The sequence below is a fragment of the Phalacrocorax aristotelis genome, chromosome 7 (assembly GCF_949628215.1).
Source record: "Phalacrocorax aristotelis chromosome 7, bGulAri2.1, whole genome shotgun sequence".
Lineage (NCBI taxonomy): Eukaryota > Metazoa > Chordata > Aves > Suliformes > Phalacrocoracidae > Phalacrocorax > Phalacrocorax aristotelis.
In genome coordinates, this window is record NC_134282.1 from 35,018,329 (window position 1) to 35,041,854 (window position 23,526).

At 42.1% G+C, this 23,526-nt stretch overlaps 1 protein-coding gene across 2 annotated transcripts in view; it reads right to left on the minus strand.

Moving 5' to 3' along the window:
- The window catches only part of UBE2Q2 (ubiquitin conjugating enzyme E2 Q2), a 50,401-nt gene extending 36,401 nt beyond the window's left edge, over window positions 1-14,000 (minus strand). The window contains exon 1 of one of the 2 annotated variants that reach the window (XM_075099970.1): window positions 13,538-14,000. In XM_075099970.1, the coding sequence (XP_074956071.1) occupies window positions 13,538-13,723 (186 nt within the window). In that variant the 5' untranslated portion in view covers window positions 13,724-14,000. The remainder of the gene's footprint in view (window positions 1-13,537) is intronic. The other variant, XM_075099968.1, reaches the window with a different exon arrangement.
- Between the last annotated feature and the right edge of the window lie 9,526 nt (window positions 14,001-23,526).

Below are 23,526 nucleotides of genomic sequence, written 5' to 3' on the forward strand. Positions count from 1 at the left end.
TTAGACTTCTGGAATATGGATACTTAATTGCATATTCTATCTTTTCAACAACAGATGCTTAATTTTAAAATGCAAGTTCATCAAATATCCAGTTCATTGCAACACTTCAATTCTTCAGACTTACCAATAAATATGTTCATTTAATTTAAAAACATAAGTGGCACTAAGTTTCTCTAGATCTGTAATAATCTGTATTTTTGGAACAGCTGAGTTTCATGCGGATATGAGTCACTATATTTTGAAATACAGAATTCACACACAAACTTCAAACATTCTGATCTTCAGATATAAACAAGCTCATGAGTTTGTAACACCATAGCATGCAATTAAAAACTAAGCTTGTAGTTTGTAAGGTCTAACAAAGTTCACATGAGCTAATTCTGTTGAGAAAATTAAGTCAGCCTTTTCTTCCATATCTGCATCCTATAGAGAAGAAGAGATGGATTTGTGTTATGGCGTGTAAGGAGCACAGGCTTCCCAAATATGAAGAGAACATTTCATGAAAGGAACTTTAGAATAGCAGTTACTTTAGTATTAATTCTCAGCAGCTAAAAAGCCCCATTACTTTGGGCCTTTCGCTACGCAGCTGACATACAGTGATTTTGTATAATCTAGCTTAGTTGCACAGGTATCATCCATATTAAGTGTTTGTAACCACTATAATGTGACATTTTACTGCTCTCTACAAGCAAAAGCAAAAATTAATCACAAAAGGCAAAGGCTACAATGCTTAGATTTGGGCAGCTTTCAGAAGCTAATGCTTGCTGTACAGCTTGGAAAGCTAATGCAATTGCTCAGTAAGACATGACACACTGAAATGACATCACACCTAGCATGTACTGAGGCCTGAGGACAAAGGCTGAACGTTTAGTGCCAAACCAGAAAAAATTACAATTCATGGGATCATCACTTCTAGAGAATCTCTGTATTAACACCAGGACAGACTGGGAGCTTTGTCAACAGAAACGCTTCTGTAACAGAATGCAGCAAAAGAATTTAGCCTACTAATAAACATAGAAAATACAAACAGAATAAAGCCCCACACTCCTGCCACTGGAACAATTTCAAAACCTATCAAAACATATAGGAAAACCACAGCATATTAGAAGAATACACACAGGATCTCACTGCTCAGACATTCCACTGCATCTTCTGCAAGAGGGTCTACTTATATTTTACTAACAATTTTGCTTACCAAAGTTAAAAAAAAAAAAAGGCAGCAAAAAGCAACAGAAGATACCAGGAACACATACATTAAGACAGCTTTTCCTGGGTAGAGATCTGTCATCTAAGTATATCCTATCTAAGCTTTCTCATCCTTAACAATAAGGCTGCTTCACTTGCCATGTTATATAATCTTTACCCTGTTCTGTAAAGCTACAGCAACACAATTTTGATGTCAGTAAGACTTTTAAATGAGATACTTCTAAATTACAATACTGTTGGAATTGTGAAATTGCTAAATTAAAACAACGCATCTTGCTCACATTCATAAGATTAAACAACCTGAAGACACAGTTTGCTATGAGGTAATAGAATAACCACATCTCCTTGTATACAATGGAGCCATTTTATCATGGCCAAATGGTAGGAAAACACATTTAAACACATGCCTTCAGCATTATGACTTAAAAATCACAATTACATGCTGACAGTTCTTAATTTTCTTTAATTTCCAGATCATCATAGATTGAAAAAGTTTTTTTTCTTTTAAAACTCCTTAGCATACTGGCTGAACAAAATTCAGAAACAGAAAAAAAGTCGAATTGTCTAAGTTTTTGCAAAATCTCCATCACTGGCAGAACCTGGTTCTGTTCTTTTTACGCCAGCTACAGCTACTACTTCACTGATTTTCGTAACAGCACTTCTGACTTATCTTCTCAGTGCAAAAATTTTTTGTCCACCCCATTTTACTTCCAAACAACAGAACATCAAACCCCCAGATCTTTTAAACAGCTTATTGCTTTGAGAAGCTAGCAAGAGACCATTCTAGCTCACACAAATCTTGGTAATGAAGTAAGTAAATCCTAATGCAACATGACATTTCAGAGGGATAATACAGTCTTTCCAGGGTGACTACATTTGCATCTATAAACACACATCGAGTAATCGATCTCAAATCATAGATGGCTTTCCCTCAGCAGACACCTTAAGACTACCAAGTTTTTAGCTTGTTCATTTGAATTAAATAAGAGAATTAGATAAATTTTTTTTAATAAAATCAAGTCCCACTAGTTAGGGATCATATACACAACCTACACAAATGTTAAAAATATACTGAAGATGAACTGTAGAACTAGCTACAGTTAAACACATATTATTTGAAATTGTTCATCATTCACTACTTATGAATTTTTCACCTGTGTCAACCTGTCTTTAGAGAAAAGAAAAACCAAACCTGAATTAATACTAACAGAAATATCAGGACTTGTGAAGATATTCTTAAAGCTCAAGTTTAGCTTGATGACTATAAAACGCTAGTACTTACAGCTTCTTAAAAGAGTATTAGCCATGATTACACAACTGACAGACTGCTTCCAATTATTTGGGGTCAAATTTTCCAAAGGAAGCTTAAGACACAAGTAAGCATTTTCTACCACTAGGTACTTGAGTACCCATGAAATCTACAGTCAGCAGATAGTCACTTGCCCTCCATCCCATTCTTTATAATAATAATAAAAAACAGAAGCACGAAGGGTCACTTTCAACTTAGGTTCTTTTGAAACTTCATTGGAAGTAGCCCAAATAAAACTATCTCCCAGAAACCTCAAGTTACTGAACCCCCCAAAATTTGTATTTTCAAACATCCAGACATCATCATTTGCTCTGTTGTACAGACTGAGGTATTGAACACATTACAATATTCTAACATTTAAATTCCAAGGTCAAGTAAAAAATTTGCACTTCCTTAAAGAAATGACAGTTCTTTCATATCTGAATCTAACAGTTCAGCAATCCAGAGTTCGAAAAGATAGGAAAAGCATGTGCAGTAGGGTTTTAAAAATAAAATTTAGTACTGGAGGAGAAAGCAAAGTGAATTTTAACTGCCTCCTCTGAACGAGAGGAAAACTTCAACCTGCTTTTCCTTTTGGATTTTAAGATTGCATACAACATACTATTAACTTGCTCAACGCATATCAACAGAGGGACATCTTTCATTTACTAGAGTTCGGTTAAACAGAGATCTTGAACTGTTTCTATACTACAGAAAACAAGGCTGTATTAGCTTTACATTTTCTTACACTATTCCTGAAGTTGAAGCATGACATGCTCAGTTTGGTGAGAACACTTGTAACAGCTCATGCATTCAGTAAGGCCCCAAGTTCAACTGGCTAAAATACATGTATCTCTTTTAAACATAGAAAATTACTGCAATTCTACCTCCAAGTTTAGTGACTGTCTTGACAGTGACAGTCTATACAAGACAATCCCAGGTGAAGCAGAATGCTTTGGTCAGACCCCTGGCAATGACAAAAGCTTAATCATCTTGCACCTTTACCATAGGTGAAAGAATCCCATATCCTCTTCTATGTTGGTCCTGCTAATGTGCTAATCACTGCAGAACCGAATACCTTCAGGAGCACATTAAAACAACACAATTAACAGAGTCATGGTTCTCCTCTCCCACACACTCTCCAGGGAACGATGCAAGTGTGGCAGAGTATCTTGCTTTATAATTGTTTATGTTATTAAATACAGCCAATGTTAGAGAAGGGAGGGTGAAAAGCATGTGCCTCACAGAACAGAAAGACCATAACAAACCACAACTCTATAGGTGCCTGTAAAATTCACTCTACAATCACAAATTATCCCAAACCAAAATAAATATAGTTCTCTGGACAAACAAGTTCTACTGATTGTAGTAGGCTACCACAGAAGTAACCACCACGAAATGTTTCTCTTATGAACATACAGAACCAGTATGGACATCACTTTTGTCTTCAGAGCAGACATCCTATTGGGCAGAGCAAAGCAGTCCCCCCTGTCCTGTCACATGAGGCTTTTATAGACACACGTGCGATGGTCTGCCACTTCACTTGTACAGAAAGTGGCTGTAGAAGGTGCTCACATGGACTAGAGCATGTTTTTAAACAAACTGAAAGCCTAGATTATGGAACACATTTTGCAATATAACGATTCAGCAGCAACCGCAAGTGCCAATATTCATAAGATGGTGACCACAGCATAGCTAAATAAGTATGATCAGGGAGAGTATTGCAATAGCAATTCACTTGTGTAAAAATTATTCCAAAACCCAAGAAGCTTGTAAGTTGCAGCTTCATCTGCACAAATTAATTTTTTTTCAACCCAGGCTCATAGAATTCCTTGAAATTATTACGGAATCTAACTTTTACTTTGGATACACTTAAGACAGAAAATAACATTTTGAGGAAAAAAAAATACCCTGGAAAAGACTTGAGCAAATGCTGCTTTCAGACAGGCACATATAAAAAGCCAATAATTTCTACGTTCATAAAATAACCTAAGCTACTTCTGTATTTTACTTCCATGTCTCTATCCAGGTACACGCATTTAAACCTCTCACTGCTCAAACATCATTACCTTAAAATAACCCAAAACACATACAACCGATGTAGCAAAGGCACAAAACATCACTTCAAATGGTCACAAACATGAATGGAGATGCAGCATCATAGCTGTTACACTTCTTATGGCCATGTTCTTGGGGTCCAGTTTGTACAGCCAGTCATTCTTCAAACTACATAATCTACACAAAATGCCCCAACTGCCAATTCTGATATGTGAAATTGCACATTACCCTTGGAAAATCAGGTTTATCAGATTCTCTTACCAGTTGCCACAACCTCGTCCGCTCCCCTTACCAAACAAAAGGCAGCACGTTACTTGTCCAGTGTAATATAACTACACGAAATTAAAATACGAACTTTGAGCATAAAAGCAAAAAAGGCACTTTTCTGATTAAAAACACAGTTATTGACCTTCACTGTGAAGCAACATTTTATTCTCTAGGTCATCATCATAATGCAGCGTGACATCTATCCATTCAAATAAATTCACAGAAAAGACTAACACTCTAAACACTTTTGTATGGACCCGAAGTAAAATCCACCAAATGATTATGTACTGCTGCTCAAATACAACTCTTAAGTTAACACTGAGCATGGTTTAGCTAACAACACAGCAAGTGACAGTTGCTCAGGAGCAGTGTGTAGTCTCTGAAAAATTAGAACTGTTGTTGAGGGCCATCCCAGTTAAGTGAGCTGAGAAACATTCCTTTGCCAATACTATTAACAGCAACAAATAAGGTTACAGATCATCCATGCTGAAAATTGAGCAAAGAACACAGCATCACTGAAGACTAAGTGACTTGCTTATCAGTAAGAAGGCTGTAGAGCTGATACTAGTATCCAGATTTTCATCGTAGCATCTTGCAGCAGTGGGATCAACCTATCATCCTCATACACAAAAAACCCACTGTGCGCTTGTCATATTGACAGTTGTCAGAAGACAGTTGTTTTAGAGCCCTCAGCCACAAGGGGTTCTTTTCTATAATGCACGCGTTATACATGCACTCAAGCTGGCAATGGTTTATCTCATAAGCAGCTAGACACGTGCACTACAGAGAAAGCTATTTTGCAAATCTGCAAACTCTTTCCTTACCAGCAGCACAGGATCTTATGTGCCTTCCTGAAGGAAGTCTGACTACTTGAAACAAATTATCAACTCATTCTAATCATCAAGAGTTATTAACTACCTACTTCTGCAACTATACAGACAAGTACATTCAGAGAAGGTATCATCAACATTGGCTTCACAAAGCCAGAGTAGCAAGAAATGGCTTCTAACGTGGCTAGAACTGAAGAAGTGGTTGTAACTAACTTGCAATGTGTCACACTCTCCCTGACTTAACTTGAAAAATAGAAGTTTCCCAGCAGACCTGCTCTTGCTTTTATCACTTAGTTACTCCTCAGCATGCAAAGTCTGATCTCACTTCTGCTGTCACCCAAAAATCCAGGCTTCCCCTTCCTCCTCTTTGTTCTCTCTACCTTCAGGAACTTGTCTCCACATTGCTCACCCCCTCTTCCATCAAAGCCTCTGTGCCCTTTCCTGCTCCCCGAGAGCAACTTTCTCCCTTTCTCCCCTCTCCCTTTACAAACTTGCAGTGCTCCAGACACATCTGCAGATACAAGGATTTTTCATGTTCACCCACTGCTAACAGAGGTCCTGCTGCTCTACTGCTCTTACACCCAAGCAGCACTCCAGCCACCACCTGCAAGGTTCTGGAGCTCTCCCCTCACAGCAACATGAACACAGCTGGCCTGACCGCTGCTTAGTCACTGGCCTTCATATTAGAGCCATTTAGATGGAACTTTGTCCCCCCCACATAAAATTTCAGTATTATAGAGTTCAATCAATGTTTACCATTAATAAGTTAAATGCCACACTCCTACCACAGTTATTTCCTACTTCAAAAATTCAAGGAAGCCTGTGGTAGCTTGAACACTGCTGCACAGGAATGCTTGAATTTGTTTCTAATGCCACTATACAAGTTCTGACAGAGTTTATGTTTCTGTCTTTCTGAATAAACACTGAAGAAGCTATTGCAAGATCTGCAACTGTATTAAACTCTTTCTTTCAAAGGGGTTAAAAAATTAGAGATCTGTGAGAAAGGAGAATACAGTCCAAACTAATTCTCAAGAAATCACGCACTAACTGCTCCACAGTACTTAATACAGCACAATATCTTGTACGGATGAGAGAGCAAGAAAAGAAGGAAAACACAGAAGGTCATTATTTTAATACCACACTTAAAGATTACAGTTAGAAGCAAGCAATCATTAAGACATACCTCAACTGGTACGTTTCCTTCCTGCAAAGATCAACTGAGAACTATTCTGATCATATTAGCTTCAACTGTACTGAATACAGGCAAGCTGATATAAGATCTAAACACTAAATAGCCTCTCCTTACTATAATCAATATTTAATTTTCCAGTTGTCTTCTATGAGCTGGTGACAGGTCATTTTCACTTCTCCTACAGAGCTTGCAGCCTGAAGAAATCCAGTGAAATCCATACTAAATCATGAGCTATCATGTCTCAAAAATGGTATATCACCATTCATAGTCTAAAGAAAGAAGGAAAAAAAAAAAATCTACTTCAGCCAGGAAATCAAGGTTTTATAACCTTTCAAAACTACAAAAACGCAAACAACCTGACAGTACTGAACAGTAGCCCACACTGAGGCGTAACTAAAACAGTAGTTGTTTCTGTTAATCAGCTTGTGTTCCCACAACCCCCTTTTCCCAATACTACTACTTAGAAAACTGTCTCCATCTTTGTATCTCCAAATTCCTTTCAGGAGAATGGATTTTACAAGTAAACAAACAAACTACTTCCAGTTAGACTGGTCCAGTTGTCACTACCTAGCTATCACTGCAACAAAGCAGACACTCATGTAGGCCCACTGGACTGATGCCGGCTCAGGTATTCTGCATGGGAGCAATCCAAAGGGCCACTGAGGACTCAGCCAGAACTTGGCAAGCAGCTCTCTGTTGGCAATGCTGGCTTCAGCAGTCTTCCCCAGCACTCACTCATTCCTATGCCCTCTGTTGTGATGGTACAGCTGTTTGTGCAGCCACACAGTGAACCAGACTGGGAAACGATCCAGATTAACAATAACCCAGTAAAGAATTTTTACACGCCAGCCAGGCCATTAATCTAGTAAACTCAGTTTTGGCCACCCCACAAGGAACATAGCCTTTGCTGGTCTGTGAGTGACAGCAGCGTTACAGAGTGCATAGGACACAATCATACTTTGTTCTTCCCAGCAATTGTAATTCTTATTTTTGAGGATATCAGTATGTCATCAACACAAAATATCCCCCAGCATAACACAGAAAAACACACCTGCAGATTCATTCTAGTCTGAGTAAGCCTGACAGAATGAAGTCACTCTTTTCTGGGAACACACTTGATCAACTCCATTAATAACTTCTGATTTTTACAGTGTTCCATTGTAGACAGAGTGCCACTATGAATTTAGAAGTGCAACCTTATTTTCCAGAATAGAATGCACTTTCTACAGAACTCCTTTATTTTTCTCATTTCACTGATAAAAATCTTTGAAAGAAAAACCAAAATCTTATCCCTCCCTCCCCCCCTCCCCCCCCCCAAAAAAAAAACAACCAACCCAAACCCAAGAGTAGCAGTACATACTCTTGCTTCTTGGGCCATAAGATCGATCTCTGGTAAGGTCAACTACCAGTACTCCAATTTTGACACAAAGTAAATATTGTCCGTAACACAAATCAAAGGCAGCCATCACATACCATCAAATGCCTGTTACAAAGTAGCCCTACTTTAAATAGGCCTCCTTAAAATCAGTGACTGTGAAGAAAGGTACAAAAATTACCAGGTATTTTTCAGTCTTTTACAAAACCTTCTGAACAGTTAACATGAGGCAGCATGCCAACTAAAAATAAATAATCCTTTTTATAAAATTGCTTTTAATTATGAAAGTGCAGGGACAGCTCTTTTGAGGATCACAACAGTCCCAGTTCTGAAATAATTATATCCTTAATTCACATGAGTAACTCGTCTGAAATAAGTGCGATTTCCTATACATTAAAACCTCAGCATAAGCCAGCATTTATATTTGAAGCCCACCATTGTGGCCTTCTAGGATATTTTTGAGGCACTTCATAAATTATAGAGGGGACAGAACAACTGACCTGCAAAATCCTGAAGTACCGGTTACAGCCTTTCATATGCAGCACAACTAGGCTGTGATGTCAGAAAGCAAGGTCCCATGTCTTCCAGACACTCCTACTCCTTTTTGAAATATTACTTTTCCAATTACAGTCTTGGCATGCAAAGAAAAGTTAAAATCCTCACTCTTTTACTAATTTTTGTTTGCTTAATTTTGGTTTGCTAAATAAAAAAAAGTCTCAATTTCTATTGCATAAATTACATTTGATAATAGTTACTTGAGTATCATTTTTAAAACTCCAAGTATATCTGCTTCTAGTTAAAAAAAGCATGTATTATCAAGATAAAGCTGTGTATGCTTTTATCTAGTCCTGGTATCCATGGGTTGCAAGGCAAAGGTCTCACCCTCATGACAGAATGTTTAGTGATCAAAAAAAAATCTGTGGCCTCAACTGAACACCTCATTTGTTATGTGGTTAGTTCTGTGTACAAATAAATAACCTTTTTAAAAGGTTATCAGTTGTCTAGGCATTAGGTAGGAGTGCATTTAACATTAAAATCTTATGCCATTGGAAAAAACTACTGCATTTTGTAACACGCTCACTTTCTGTATATACACCAACTTGTCAAAAGCTTCACAGGTGATAACTTTTCACCCATTCTGGTTTAGAAGGGAAAATAAAGTTTTCTCCTATCAACTGCATTTATCTGTAGACAGCAACCTTTCCAAGTCTTTCATAGTAGCTTCTAACTCCAAGTTAGCAGCAGGGTATTTTTCAGCAAAAGCAGAAGATACTTCTTTCCAGGAGAGAAGCAAAATAATACTGGAGTCAGCCATTTAACGTGAATTGAATTGTTAATGTATGAAGGATATCACTGCACATCAGAGCCCAGTATCTGTTTGGGGCAAAATCTGCTCCCACACAGAGCTGGCACAAACCCCGTTCTACCTGCAAGCACTACTTGAGGACACAGAATTTCAAAGGTAGTTTTGCACATGGGTGAACAGATATTAATATCCAGTTTTTCTCTGAAAATATTATATTAAAAATATGAGATATTTTACAGAAGGCCAAATCAGTCATTTTTCTTGCAATAACAAAAAAATTAAATAATTCTAACACACTCTTTGCAATACTATGACATAAGTCTGACAAGGTACCAAATTGAAACTACAGTTTGCATTGAAAGACACTCACCTAAAGTCATGATCAATAAAAACACTCCTCTAAGTAGGGCCGCTGTTTTGATACTATTTCAAAGAACATACAAAACAGGACCTGAATAAATACATATACATTGTAAAGGACACTGGTTTGCTGACCTTGATTAATTGGCATGCTGCTGTTAAATAAAAATGAAACCTGAGAAAAACAGAAATAAAACTCCAGAATGGAGACACTGCTGTTGGCATAACAAAATGGGAATGTGAAGGTACACAGCCTGAACAAGTTCAATAATTAGATAGTTCTCAGGAATAAGGAGCAACGTTTCTGACAGAGATGACTCCACCCTGAAGTGCCTCTTTAAAATAATCTGATTAACTATTTAAGTTCCAATATGGGTCACTACCAGAAATAATGAAGGACAGACTTGGATAAAGTTTGCCTGTCACTTTATGAAACAGAAGTGCTATCAAGTAAAATCTATCTTGCTTTAATTTCAACCATTGCTCTGTATCAAGCAGGTAGGCTATTCTTAGGATGCTGCAGCAAATGCTTAACTTTGGCAGTTCTACAAGTTCATACTGCAGACAATCAGAAAATTATCTCAGTGAGAAATTCCAGGGCAGACTTCTAATCTAACTGTGGAATGTAGTCTATGAGACTTGTGGAGATCCATGCAATTCCTGAGCAGACATTCTCCCTCACCTCTCCAGCAGAATGTTTCCCCTTTCCTTTCTAGATTGGAGGAAAGAAAAAGATCCATTCTGAAGATGAGAGCCACATAGTTATCAGGTCTCTTTTCAGACTTAGTGCAGAAGCCACTGGAAGCTTCTTTCCCTACCAGATTTTTCACCATCCAATAACTTCAGCATCTGTACACACTGCTAGACAGCTTTTGTTTCAGGTAAAATATTGTGGTACCCAAACAGAACCACAATGAAAAAAGTGATTATTGAGCTTTGTGCTTACTCTTCCCCTTTACAGGATTCTTGAATGTCCAGACACACAATCTACTGTAAGCTTTTGTTGAGTAAGGGAAATACGCTGCATTGATCAGTATTGTAGGGGGCGAGTGTCCCAGGAAAACATATTTACCAGCAACTTGATAGCCTTACCAGTGTTTACATGCTGCTACCACCATTTGAAGTTCTAGTTCCCACAGTACCTGCAGATCCTCTGAAGCGCAGCAAACAAGACTTATACTTTTCTAGTTCACGGTACATATAGAAAAAACTGGAGGCAATTAGGAGTTAATTCGGGGGGGGGGGGGGAAGAAATAACTTCTGTCACACTTCGGAGTTCTAACACTTGTGTCAAAAAACTAGGACAGAAGTCCAGAGTTCAGCTTTCTCTTTCTGGCTCTGTTGTCTGCTGCCCACTTGTTTCAAGACAGCCACCTCTGTATCTCAAGTTGCCTTCTCCCAGTTATTTTTAACAGATGGGAAAAATAGCCACCCACCACAAAAAGCCAAAAATTACTGAATATTGGAAATCACAAAGCTGCTCACAAACAACCGAAAAGAAGTTTCAAGAAGCTCGAATGCAGCCTTTTTTCAAAGCAGAAGTCTCAGCTCTAAAGTTTGAAACGTCTCTTTTCCTGTTCTTTTTGCAAGTTCATATGCCACAACTCTATTGGTGAGGGAAACACCTCTTAACCTTTAGGACAAGTGACTGTAATAGCCGATTGCAGACATTATTTCCTCAGTAATACATAAAAATGCAAGAGTCACCTAAGCCTGTTTCTTACTTGCTCAGACACACCTCAACCAAAGGCCTACAAGTAAGCGGGCATATCTCTTTGCAAGTTAAGAAAGAATTACTATCAGAAGTAGCTATGGAAGTAGATATACACCATAGCACAAATCCAAGGCACCATAAACCTCAACCCTCACTACCGACTTCCCTGTTAGCTGTCAACTAACGATGAACAAATAACCTGTCAAATTCAACTGGCAACTGCAGGTGCACAATCATCAGACCTTTTATTAGACTCTTTAGAGAGAGACTTATGATACAGAGCATGTTGTGTGGAAACAAACAGCCAGACTTATTGGCATTGAAACACTCTCTACTGAATAAAAAAAAAAATACTTAAAGGAAGTCACACCGTTCATCACCTGATAGGTCATGCCTAAAAACAAGAACACCAAAGCATCTCGCTTATTTTACTATAAAACACATCTTATGTCTTAAAGGTATATACAAGTGTCCGGTCAAATAAACATCTGTCCCACGACCACAGATCTGACTTCTCATAACAATTAACTGTGAAACCTGAAAGATCCTCTGAACAAGTCTCATCTAATTTCATAAAGTTACTTCAAGGTAAGTAAGGAGCCAATCGAGATCATTAAATCTGTCTGGTTTGCATGCACGTTTTCATCTCTCAGTACTCAAATATTTACACTTACATGCATGTTTCTGCCTCCACATTATCTGCTTGAAACTTTCATCCTTTTATAGGCAAAAGACAAAAAAAGCTATAGAGCTCCTCAAACCCAAATGTACTAACTATTTTCACACAGGCAGTTTTTCAATACTCTATTGTCAAGCTGAATCTTGATATGGTATTTAAATTCACTTACAACTATGGCCAACCTAATAAAAAATGAACAATGAACCTCCAGCACTTTCCTATACATATGTGAGTCACAGACGCCAATATATTCAAATCCTTTAGGCAAGTTTAGGCCCTAAACTTTTAAAAACAGAGGATTTTTACTATGGCGCATAGCAATGAACATTTTACTCTGCTTCCCTCCCGCTCATTTAAAACAAACCAACCCCACAGAAATGAGAGATCCCCAAACGCATCTCAAGTAGAAGTCCCTCAGATTCGACAAAGCTGCTCCCAACCTCTTTACAAGTGTAAATGCTACCATTACGATAACAACTATTCGCCAGGAGACCAGAAGCACTATTTTATTCCTCCAGGACGGCAAGAAGAAAAAAGTTTCCCTGTCCCTCCCACCGCCAAGGCCCCCCGGCTCGGCCGCCCCCACCGAGCCTCCCGGGCTGCCCCCAGCAGAGGGGAAGGCCCGCCCGCCCGGCCCTTCCCCACCCGCGGCCGTGTGGCGCACTAACTAATGCGCTCGCCCTGTGCCTCCCTCCCGGGCTCCCACCGCTCGGGGAAGGAAGGAAAACACTCCCCCTGCCCCGCAGAGACGCCTCAGGGACGGGGGAGGCGGGGAGGCGCCCCTCTGCTCTCCCCATCGCCCTTCCGCTGCTCCGGGGGACGGGTGCCCGCGGCGGGGGGGCGGCCCGGGACGTCCCTCTCCCCCGCTGCCCCGGGCCCAGCCGCCCTTTGTTCCGGCTCCCGGCCCCGAAGCAGGCAGTGGCAGGCGGCGCGGCGGTCCGCGTCCGTCTTCCCCCGCACCCACCGCTGCGGCTCCCCCGGCGGAGCCTCCCGAGGGGCTGCCGGGCCCCCGCCTCGGCAGGGAGGAGAGGCCAGGGGCGCCCGCTCCCCAACTTTTGTTACGGTCGCGGCGGGGACAGGAAGAAAACGCAGAGCCGGGGTGGGGGAGAAAGGGAGGGGGACATCGGGCCCGGGCGCCTCGGCAGCCCCCCGGTGCTGAGTCACCCCGCGGAGGGGCTGCGCCCCCTCCCCACAGACAATAGCGAGGGCGGGCCGTGTCCCGGCCCTCCCCCGCCGCCCCCGGCCCCGCTCGGCCCCCGCACCGTGATGTTGCAGTGGATGGTGAGTGGCGGCGGCGGCTGCGGGCTGGAGCCCGGTGGCGGCGGCAGGAGCACGAACTGGCAGTGGAGCTCGTCCAGCTTCCAGGAGACGATGCGGAAGCGCTCGTGGTCCTTGTCGAAGATGGACTCGAGGAACTTCAGCTCGGCTTTGAGCCCTGACACCGACATCCTGGCCTCATCTCCGGGACCGGGCCTGCGCCGCCTCGCCCGCTCTGCCGCCGCCTCCCTCCGCCTCAGCCCGGCCCGACCCTGGCCCCGGCCGCGCCTGCGGGGCGGAAGATGACGGGGGGGAGGGGGGGGGCCGGGGCAGCCCTAGCCGGCGGGGGACGGCGAGAGCGGCGGCAGCTCCCTTTGTATCAACCTCCTGCACCCACTCGCCGCTCGTTTAAAAGGGCAACAGCGCAGCCCGCTCCCCCTTCTCTTCCCCTTCCTCCCCGGCGGGCGGGCCAGGCCCGAGAGCCGCCCCGCCCTCGCCCTGCCCTCCACCCGCTAGGCCGGCCCCGCTCCCGGGACACCCGTAGCAGGGCCGAGCCGGCCCCTGGCTCCGCCCCCGGGGCCGCCCCGGCGCCCTCGGTCAGCCCCGCCGCCGCCCCCGCCCCCGCCCCGGGCACCGCCAGGGTGCCCCGACCCCTGCCTGCACGGGCACTGCCGTCTGGTCTCCCCCCGCTTCGCCTTCTCTCCTACAGCTCAGCCCTGCGGAAGGGCACGCGCTCCTCCCTCCTCGCTGCGCTTTTAGTTTGCCGAAAAAAACTGCGGTTTGCATTTGTCTCAGAGTCCTGTAGTCCTCGAGGTCAGCCGACATCAACCAGGAAATCCTGTCCCGACATTTCCGACGGACCAGTTACAAGTAAAACCTGGTGTCGATCTTCGCAGGCTGAAAAGAGTACAGAGGCCAAGAAAAATTATTAGCATTAAGTTCCTCTGTAATTGTACACGTTTTACCCCCAGAAAAAGCACCACGAAGCATGAAAACAGAGTACAGTGAATACTTGTGACGTTCAGGGATCAAGAGATGCTGCCTCTATTTCTATCACTTCCTGGCACTGGAAGAAAACATCTTTGCAGCTTTATTTGTCCCTTTCCATCTTGGTTTTGTCTATAGACAGTTGGCAGCTGTTTGGGAACAAGGATCAGCTCTTGCATAGCAGAGAGAGATTACTGCGACCAAGTAATATTGTTGCAGAGCATCATTCTTGTTTCGCAACCAGCTTTTAACTAATGTAGTACATACATGCGCGCACACAAACCTGAAATAGGGAATAGCCTTTTTTTTTTTTTTTGACATCGATATTTTATATAAATCTTTAATTCCAGAGGAGCTGGCAGCACTTCACAAACCACAAGCTGAATCCTGTCAAGTGGTGAGAACTCTAATCTTGGTCCAGAAAAACGGTTATGCACATGCCCAACTCCAAGCATATGGAAGTCTCATTGATTTGTGGGCTTGGAATCTCCTATCCTTCCAGTAGAGAGAGCTGCAAAGAACATATTTTGCTACAAAAGAAGCCAGGAAGGATTGACACTAGTTAAATACTCTGAATGAAAGATACCAGAAAGTCCACAGAGTTGAAAGACTTGTTTTCTGCAGGTATCATTTGAAAGGCTCCTACTATACAGTGTGTGCAACTCAGCTTTCCTAGAAGGGCCAAACTGTCTGTTGGCTCAGACCCTATGGCCTGCAAAGCAAAGAGAGTGTGGATATAACTGTTGCCTGGTGATGCATCAATGGGCAGGGCAAAGACCTTCAAGGATAAGGGAAGATTGAAGGGCAAATTAATTACAAATAAACAGCAGAAAATTATGACTTTACCTATTAGAAAGGGAGGCCCTGGCAGATTCTTTCTATGGGAACACCAGAGACAGAACTGAACAAATCAGACTTTGTCAGGCATTACATGATGTGATGCATGAAACAGCAGAGGAATGAATTTGGTGACTCAGCCCTATTTCTGTCATATGATAGGATTTTGGCCTAGCGCGCCTCACTGCAGCAGATAGGTGGGTAGGCTTAGCAAGTTCAAACTGCACCTTTTGCCATACCTTTACCAGAACCGCCTCTGTCACTACCTCTGGTCTACCATCCTCCTTGCCTTCTCAACTGCCTTCCCTCTCCTCTTCATTGACTGCGACACCCCATTTATTTTTTTTTTGGCAGCTGCACAGCTGAGAGGTGCATACATGCTGGCTGGGGGGATGCCATGCCTGCACTAGCTGGCAAGCTGGTGGAAGGCATAAGAACCTCTCTCAGGCACCCAGTGATCCAAACATCATGGTGTCTCCTGACCATCTGGCAGGCCAAACAAATTGCTTAATCAGCCAAGTGTGTCCTGCAAGTCATATGCTGTTTAAGTCTGGTCTAGAACTTTCCCCAGCTCCTTCAGTCTGCCTTTTTGTTGCTGGCTTCAAGAAGGAACACGCAGCTGCACAGCCACCACTCCCCTAAATTTCATTGCGCTTCTCTGTATTTAGTAGGCATTGTGCAAGCTGCAACATCACTTGTGAATTCACTTCTGTGATAAGACCTTGAGAACACATCAGGACTGCCTTGCCCTCTGGAATACAGAGGCTGCTTCAGAGGTGTAGAGTTGTTCGTCATGTCTGACTCATTCCTGTTTCTTCCTTCAGGGACTTGCCATGGGGCTTTTATGTGAATCTCACGTTGGTCACAAGATGACTCAGGAAATCCTGAGTCTCCCAAAGACCAAAATGAATGCACACAGAGAAGACCTGACATCTCTTGGTAATAGAAGAAATCAACCCTGGTGAAGATCCTCAGGAGCACTGTTTCAGAGTCTAGTAATTACAGATGCTCTTACGTTTCCTTCATCTACATTGCCTCTAAGCACCATATTTTTTATACCTTTCATCCTGTGTGTACATCTTCAACATCATGGGAATCTCTCTCAATCTATCATACAGCTAGATTTCCTCTTCCAGGGATCTGAACTTTGACTAAACCTCTCTGTTATGAAGATAACATAATCTTTGGTTTTTTTGCCTCCCTTTCATTTAAAATGTAACAAGTTTGGCAAGAGTCCTCAGCTGAAACTCTCAGAAAAAACAGCAGATTCCTCATTCCTTTCTTGGGTAGAACTGCCAAGACAAAAGGAAGCAAACTGCTTAGACAAAAATTTTGTTTCCCGTTAGCATTTACTGCCAGTCCTGTCTCCAACACAGAAGCTAGGCATGTCCCTGGTGAGACAGAACGCCAGCAGCAAGGGGTAAAGGGAACTGAAGGAAAGATGAGTTTAGGATGAGCCATTAAGAAGGCAATGAACAATGATGTAGGAGGGATGGACTTTGATGAAAGCAAGAGCTGTTTGGGGCTTAAAGAAAGGATGTTCCAAAGCACAGCTTAATTTCAGTTTTTCCTTTTCTTCCTGTGAATGCCTTTTCCAGGTCTGCTGTATTTCCAGCTTTACCCCTTACTGAAGCTGCTTTACATTTAGTTGAGCTTGTGCCTAGCAGAGGATTGATTTGTTTCTCTGAGAATAGTGTATGGTTTTGTTTTCTGACCTCACTCATTCACAGCCTAGCCCATAGAAAGGGTCTTTCTGTTTAATTCGGATGTCACTTTCCTGAAAGAAATGGCAGGCACCAAAGGAACGAACTGTCATTTTAGAAATAAGGAAAGCCCAGATCTTTTGTAACCTCAAACCTCAGCAGAAGGAGAAAGAAAAGGATAGTTAATGAGATGGGAGGAAGTGTAAATTGGTTTCAGTGGTGGATGATGCAGTTTGATAATAGCTGATCCTAGAGTAGAACAGAGAAACTTTTTTACCCATAGCAGCAGAACCTGAGAATAGAAAAGACAAATAATACCCATAAAGAGAAAGATAAGGCAGGAATATTATCTGAAACCTTGGGCAAAGGCAGACAGATTCAAGAGGATCCTGCTTTTCCAGGATACAATCCAAGCTGCCTTGCTCACCAAAGCCTCAACTTCTGAGCTCACAGCATCAAAGTCACTTAATGAAGTCACTTTCAAAACACTTTAGAGAAGCCATACATCTGTGCATAAAAGCTGATGAAATGGCTGGACAATGTAGTTTCAAGAAGCATGGCATGCAGCAGACATGGGATTGCTTAGTCCCTCAAATATCTATTTTACTTTTAAAGACTTTAACAATTAAGGAAGGGCATTTCAAAACCAACCTATCCTAGAGCAGCTTTGAACAGATAGTGACACTGTTGGCCAGATGTTCAGGGATAGAGGTCAAGGAGGTGTCTGCAGGCACTCAAATACCACGGCCACGAGTTTAACATTATATATTAAAAAAAAAAAAAAAGTAGTATGGCTTTACCCAGGATAGTTAGAGAGTAGTTTTCAGTTACAATTCTGAGTCCACCTCTGTGGCTTTCAGCAACTGAGTCAAACAGGCCCTGTCTTTATGGTGTTTTTGTTCAGCCACTGAAGAGTGTTTGTAATCCTATCCAGGAAACAGCAATAACCTTTTGGTGAAAACTTCATTACTGTTTGTGGATTTGTAGTTCTGACTATATTTATTACTGAACAGTGTATATTTCAGAAGAGTCAAAAGCTGAAGAGGGTCTGCAAAACAGGGTTAATGGTATGTTTTTGTTCCATATGAAAGTTGTGGGAACTAATTCATTAGCAGAAAGGTGCCACAGGAAAGCAAAGCCATATTAGTCACAGTCTTGCAATGTTGCAGATGGAGATTAGAATCCAATGTACAGACATATCTGAAACCAAACTTCTTGCACATACTCTAAATTGCACAGTGAGGGAATACACCTTGTTTTCTCCTTTATGGCTCACATAGCTTCTTAAAAACAGATGAAAAGTACATCTGTGAAAGCAATAAGGAACTATACAGCCATATCTGAGGTACACCGTTTAATAAAATAACAGAACAAGCTAGAGATGAAAGGAAAATGTGATACCATTGTTCCAAACCCAGCTGGCAGAGGGAGCAGGTAGCTGCATGGAATACTGTTCAGAGCATAACAACACACCTTCCCTGGACTCCCTAGGACTTGCACCCCTTCCTTGGGACCCATGCAGTCATAAGCCTCATAGGGCTCAGCAAGCTTATCTTCCCTTGCCATCAGAGAAGCTTAAAAGGGATGGACAGGAGCAGAGGTCAGATGCCAGGCTCAGTCCTGCTAAATACATTTCTGGCTGGAAAGGGAGGCAGGGAAATGGGCAGATCCCCAGGTCAAGTACTTACAGTTCTGAGATGCAGCCTTAACCACAGCTGAATATGGAGCTCCTTCAACCCCTTTCCTTTTTCTTATTTTGATAGGCAGTGAAATAGTTAACTTTGTCTATATTTAAAATACCAGCACAGAGCATCTGAGTTGGCAGGCACTGAGATGAGCTGGGCAGGTCAGAATTATTGTTTCAGATTCTGCAAGCACAGCTAGACATCACCATGTCATTTAGCCTGGAAAAATCAAATGCATCTCAGCAACCAGGGCTCCTCATCTAGAGCTTTCATTTACTCTTATTACTTTTTGTAGATAAGTTTAGATTTTGGGGAACAGAGAGGTGATTGTGACAGTACTCTCCCTGTTCAAACCCTCAACAGAATATCTGTAGTGCTGCACAAACACTAACCCTACCAGCTCACGACAAAATAGGCATAGGGTGCAGCCTCATTTTATGGGTGGGGAAGTCACATACATTTTGGGAAGCAGTGTTTTTGCAGAACTGGGTATATAGACAGTCTTAGGACCCAACCATGGTTTAGCACCGCAGCAACTCGGCTAACTTAATTTCTGACACAGACTTGGAAAAGGCTTTATCAAAGTTATACAGTGAGCCGGTGTCAGTGCTGGGAATTGTCCTGCTTATGCTGTTTATCAATGGAATCCAGCTGTCTTGAGAAGAGGGAAGACACCTGGAGTTTGGGGCCAGTTCTACAGCAGCCCTGTTCACAGACTGCTTGGAGGCTGAAACAGTCACCACTCCACTGTGACTAGCCATGTCCCATCCTTCCCTAACACCCTCCTTGCTTGAGTGAGCAAGCAAACTGCCATTGAAGCTGTCAGAACTCATAGTTCAGGGGTTGTCCATCTCTGTGCTGAGGATGCTCACAGGGGACATGGGGCAGAGGGGTGGCAGAAGGAGGCTCAAGGCCCGCAGTTCCTAGAGAAGCAGCATGAGAGGTGGCACATCTGTTTGAGCTGTTGCTGAAGGCTTTATGGGAATCGGTTAATCTCAAATCTTAAATTACTCCCTAGTGCACATCACAAGCAGTTTTCTCTCACTATCACTACAGCAGGACAGGCTATGCTGTACCAAGATCACACAGTACTCATCAGAGTTAAAATATCAATGAGCTACATCAGTGATTTTCAATCATTCTCTGATTTGGAGGTCACAGGGGTCCATAGACAAGTCAAGATCTACCAAGCTCTAGTATGGGATTTATTATTTTTTTTACACACTCTGCATTTAGCAACTTCTAAATATCAAACACACAAAATTGAGTTTGGTAGATACAGCAGTGCAAGAAGAGTGAAGTACATCTGGAAAATTAACCCATTTATCTTTATGAGTAAAAGAAGGACAGAAAAGATGAGACATCTTTTTCCATTATAAAGATGACTTGAAGCATGAAGAGTTGCCTGAGAAAAAAACACAGCAATCAGCAGTCTCAGAGAATCAAATGCAAGACCAAACCTCAGAAAAGAATGGTCCCAGCAATTACCATTCTGTAAATCTAACTCTCTTCTTGCTAGAAAAAAATTATAAGCACAAAAAGCCACTAAAACAGATGAAGGGTAACAGACTCACAAGCAGTTGTATTTGCCCTGAAGTTTATAAGCAAGGGAACCTCCTACAGATTTACAACATCAGTGAGTAAGAGTGAAGTAACAGAACCAACATACTTGGCTTTAAACAAACATTTGAAAGACTGAGTCACAGAATTCTGGATATAACATTAATTCACATCTCTTTTGTCATAGCACTGACATAGCTTGAGAACTGGCTTAAGAATTGTGAACAAGGAATAAAAATAGTAAATTATGGGGCAGGGAAAGGTACTTAGTATGTTTAAAATTGATCATGGTAGTGCTGTGTTTGTTGATCTCAAGACTTTCATAGTGATCTAGAAGAGACTATCATTATTGAAATTATCAGATGACACAGATCAGCATTTTGAATAACAATGAACACATGGAAATAATTCCAAGAGGTGCAGAAAAATCAGAAATGGTAAAAAATCCCAAAACTTTTGATCTACAAGCCACAAACCTAGTGAATCCTGGTTTTCTGTATGTTGCATTTTTATACCACCATCACATTGCATCTCACTTGGTCTCATGCTATAAATCCTCTTGCCCTTTCCCAGTTCCTTCCCATGTTTCCACACTTCTTACTTCCCACAGGATTCTCCATATTTCCACCCACATAGACCACCTGTTTTGGCTAGGGGAGACAGAGCAGATGCTGTGGCTGGTTTCAGAATCTATCCTGCCTGGTATATTCTGTTGTATTCTTTACTTCAATCTGTTTGTTTATTTAAGAAAATGTTTTTTTTTAAGATAAGATTCCATCTTTTTGCCCAGTATATTCTATGTATGTCCAGATGAGCTCTGGTTTGTGGACAGGGTAAGACCAGGGGTCTTATCAATATTTCCAAAAGGGGGAACACTTTCTTTCCTCTAGTTGGTCACTAGTTTTTAGAAAATTTGTAGAACATAATATTTTACTCTATGTTTCTACCAAATGTAAACAGTCCAACAAGCTCAAGATGCAGTTAAGAGCAAGGTCAGTATAAAGTTAGGTGGCGTTTGCCAGTATAGTGCATGAAGCAAGGGAAGCTCCTTACAGGAGGCAAACCTGCACCTAGAACACTGGAACTGTGATCTTAGCAGAAGATTATAAAAAAATCAGAGCAAAGTGTGGGACTTGGAGGACAGACTTCTAAACTGGAACTTAAAAGGACTAAACACCAGAGCTAGCTTCTCAGATGCAGCCAATGTCCATTAGGATCCTCATTTACACCTCCCAGTCCTAGGGGACCTTGCACTCACTTTAGTTCCAGGCAAGCTCAGAACAACACAGCATCTGTGTGACACCTGCAGGATTGCAGTGTGGGGCAACACGCTCACCAGGGTGATTTTTTTTTCTCTAGACAAGAGTCTTAACTTGTCCCCTACCTGGCTGAGGAAGATTTATCAGGCTTGAAGAACCAGTTTCATATAAACACTTTACCTAAAGGATAGTTATATAGGGAAACACTAACTTCCCACAGAGACAGGAGGAGAGGAACAGGACTGGAAGGAATGAGTTAAAGGATCTTTATTATCCCCTCCCCGCATTAGCACATGGTTGTATCATATAACCAATAATATAGCTAGTTGCACAACCCTGCATTTGTGTTCTGGCTCCCAATATCTGCAAGCTGTGAGCACTAAGTAAAGAGAGGGATTACTTAGCATTGATATACAGAGGAAGCTGGGGATTTAAGCAAGAAAAATGAAATTAAACTGGGAAGAAGAAAACACAACCTGAATGTTGGCCCAAAGCTTCCTGCCACCTTGACATAAGAGTGTCTAGTAATCTCTGAGGAACCAATGCTGTAGGGCAGAAGAGCTGCCATGAGTGGCTATTCAAGTGGGGGACAAGGGTGGCCCAAGGTGGGCATGGCCACAGGAAAAGGCTGTGATTTCATGGTGGCAAGGCAAGCTGGATAAGGTGAGCTGTAGGAAGGATATATTGATTAAAGACTGCTTAGGAACCTCCTCTGGCCCAGACGTTTCAAAGAACGAAGTCTTGCCACACCAGTAATCCAGTTTTAAATTTCTGCTGCGCTCCTGACAGCATTGAGAGCCCTGACAAGGCTGGGCTCAGTGAGCATTTTCTGCCAGGCCCTGTTAGCACCACCGGCATTTTTCAGTGAGCGCATACTACCACCTAGCGCCGAGAGATTTTGCTGCAGGAAGAGGACTCGGGTGTTCCCCAAAGTGAATTTGGTCCCTGCAGCTCCAGGGCTCTCCCGGGCCTCGCAGTGCTCTTCGGTGCAGCCTGCCCGACTGCACTGACGTGGGGGGAGAAGCAAGTACAGGTTTACCGAGGCTGGCAGGTTTTAATAGTTTGTGTGCTTGAGAGGAGAAAAAAGCCCCTGTGAAGTCAACAATCCTGAAGATAAAAGAAGAGATACCGATAAAAAAAGGCAGTGGCCCCTTTCTGTGCTCTGAAATTGTTTTCAGGCATTCAGGACAGTGAATCCTATTTCTTCCATTGCCTACAATGGACTGCAGGGAATGCATAGTGCAAATTCTTAGACTCAGATGAGCTATGTCAAAACTGAACATAAGCCCTGTAAGTGCAAGCGAGAAAAGTGGTTTATTGTCCCCTTTCCCTGTCACGCTCAGCTTCTTGTCAGCTGACCTGGGCTTAAATTAACTAAATTTGTACATTACCCAAACAACTAATCTGGGGAGCTATCCCTCTGTATGGCTCTTGGCCTTGTGAGCAAATATGGCTGACCATAAATTCTTATTCATTCTTCATGTCAATCATGATATTTAATAAAATGTTTTTACAGATGAGACTCTTTTTGTCCAGGTACTCTAGAATGAGCAAAATCAACAGCATACTCACTGATTTATCCTTGCAGTTGTATAAAGGCTTATACCTTCCTCTCCAGGCAAGGAGATTAGCCAGTAACATTTTCAAACCCTTTTTCCATTCACAAAATTTTAATTTTTTACAAGAAGAGCTTTTAGAAACACACAATGATTTACCAGCTGGTGGAGCTCAGCAAATAGCAGGAAGATTTGTCCACAAGCATTCTCTGATGTAGAAGTGAATTTTGACTCAGCTACATTTACTAATATTCTGTTTTCATTTCCATGCCTTTGGGATCTTATTGTTTTTCTGCTGGCAGAAAGCATCATGAATGCACTGAATTCATTGTGGAGTTATTACCACCTTTATCTGTTGAAGATCTGCAGAACAGGTCTCCTTGGCACAAATACAGACAAGATGTGAA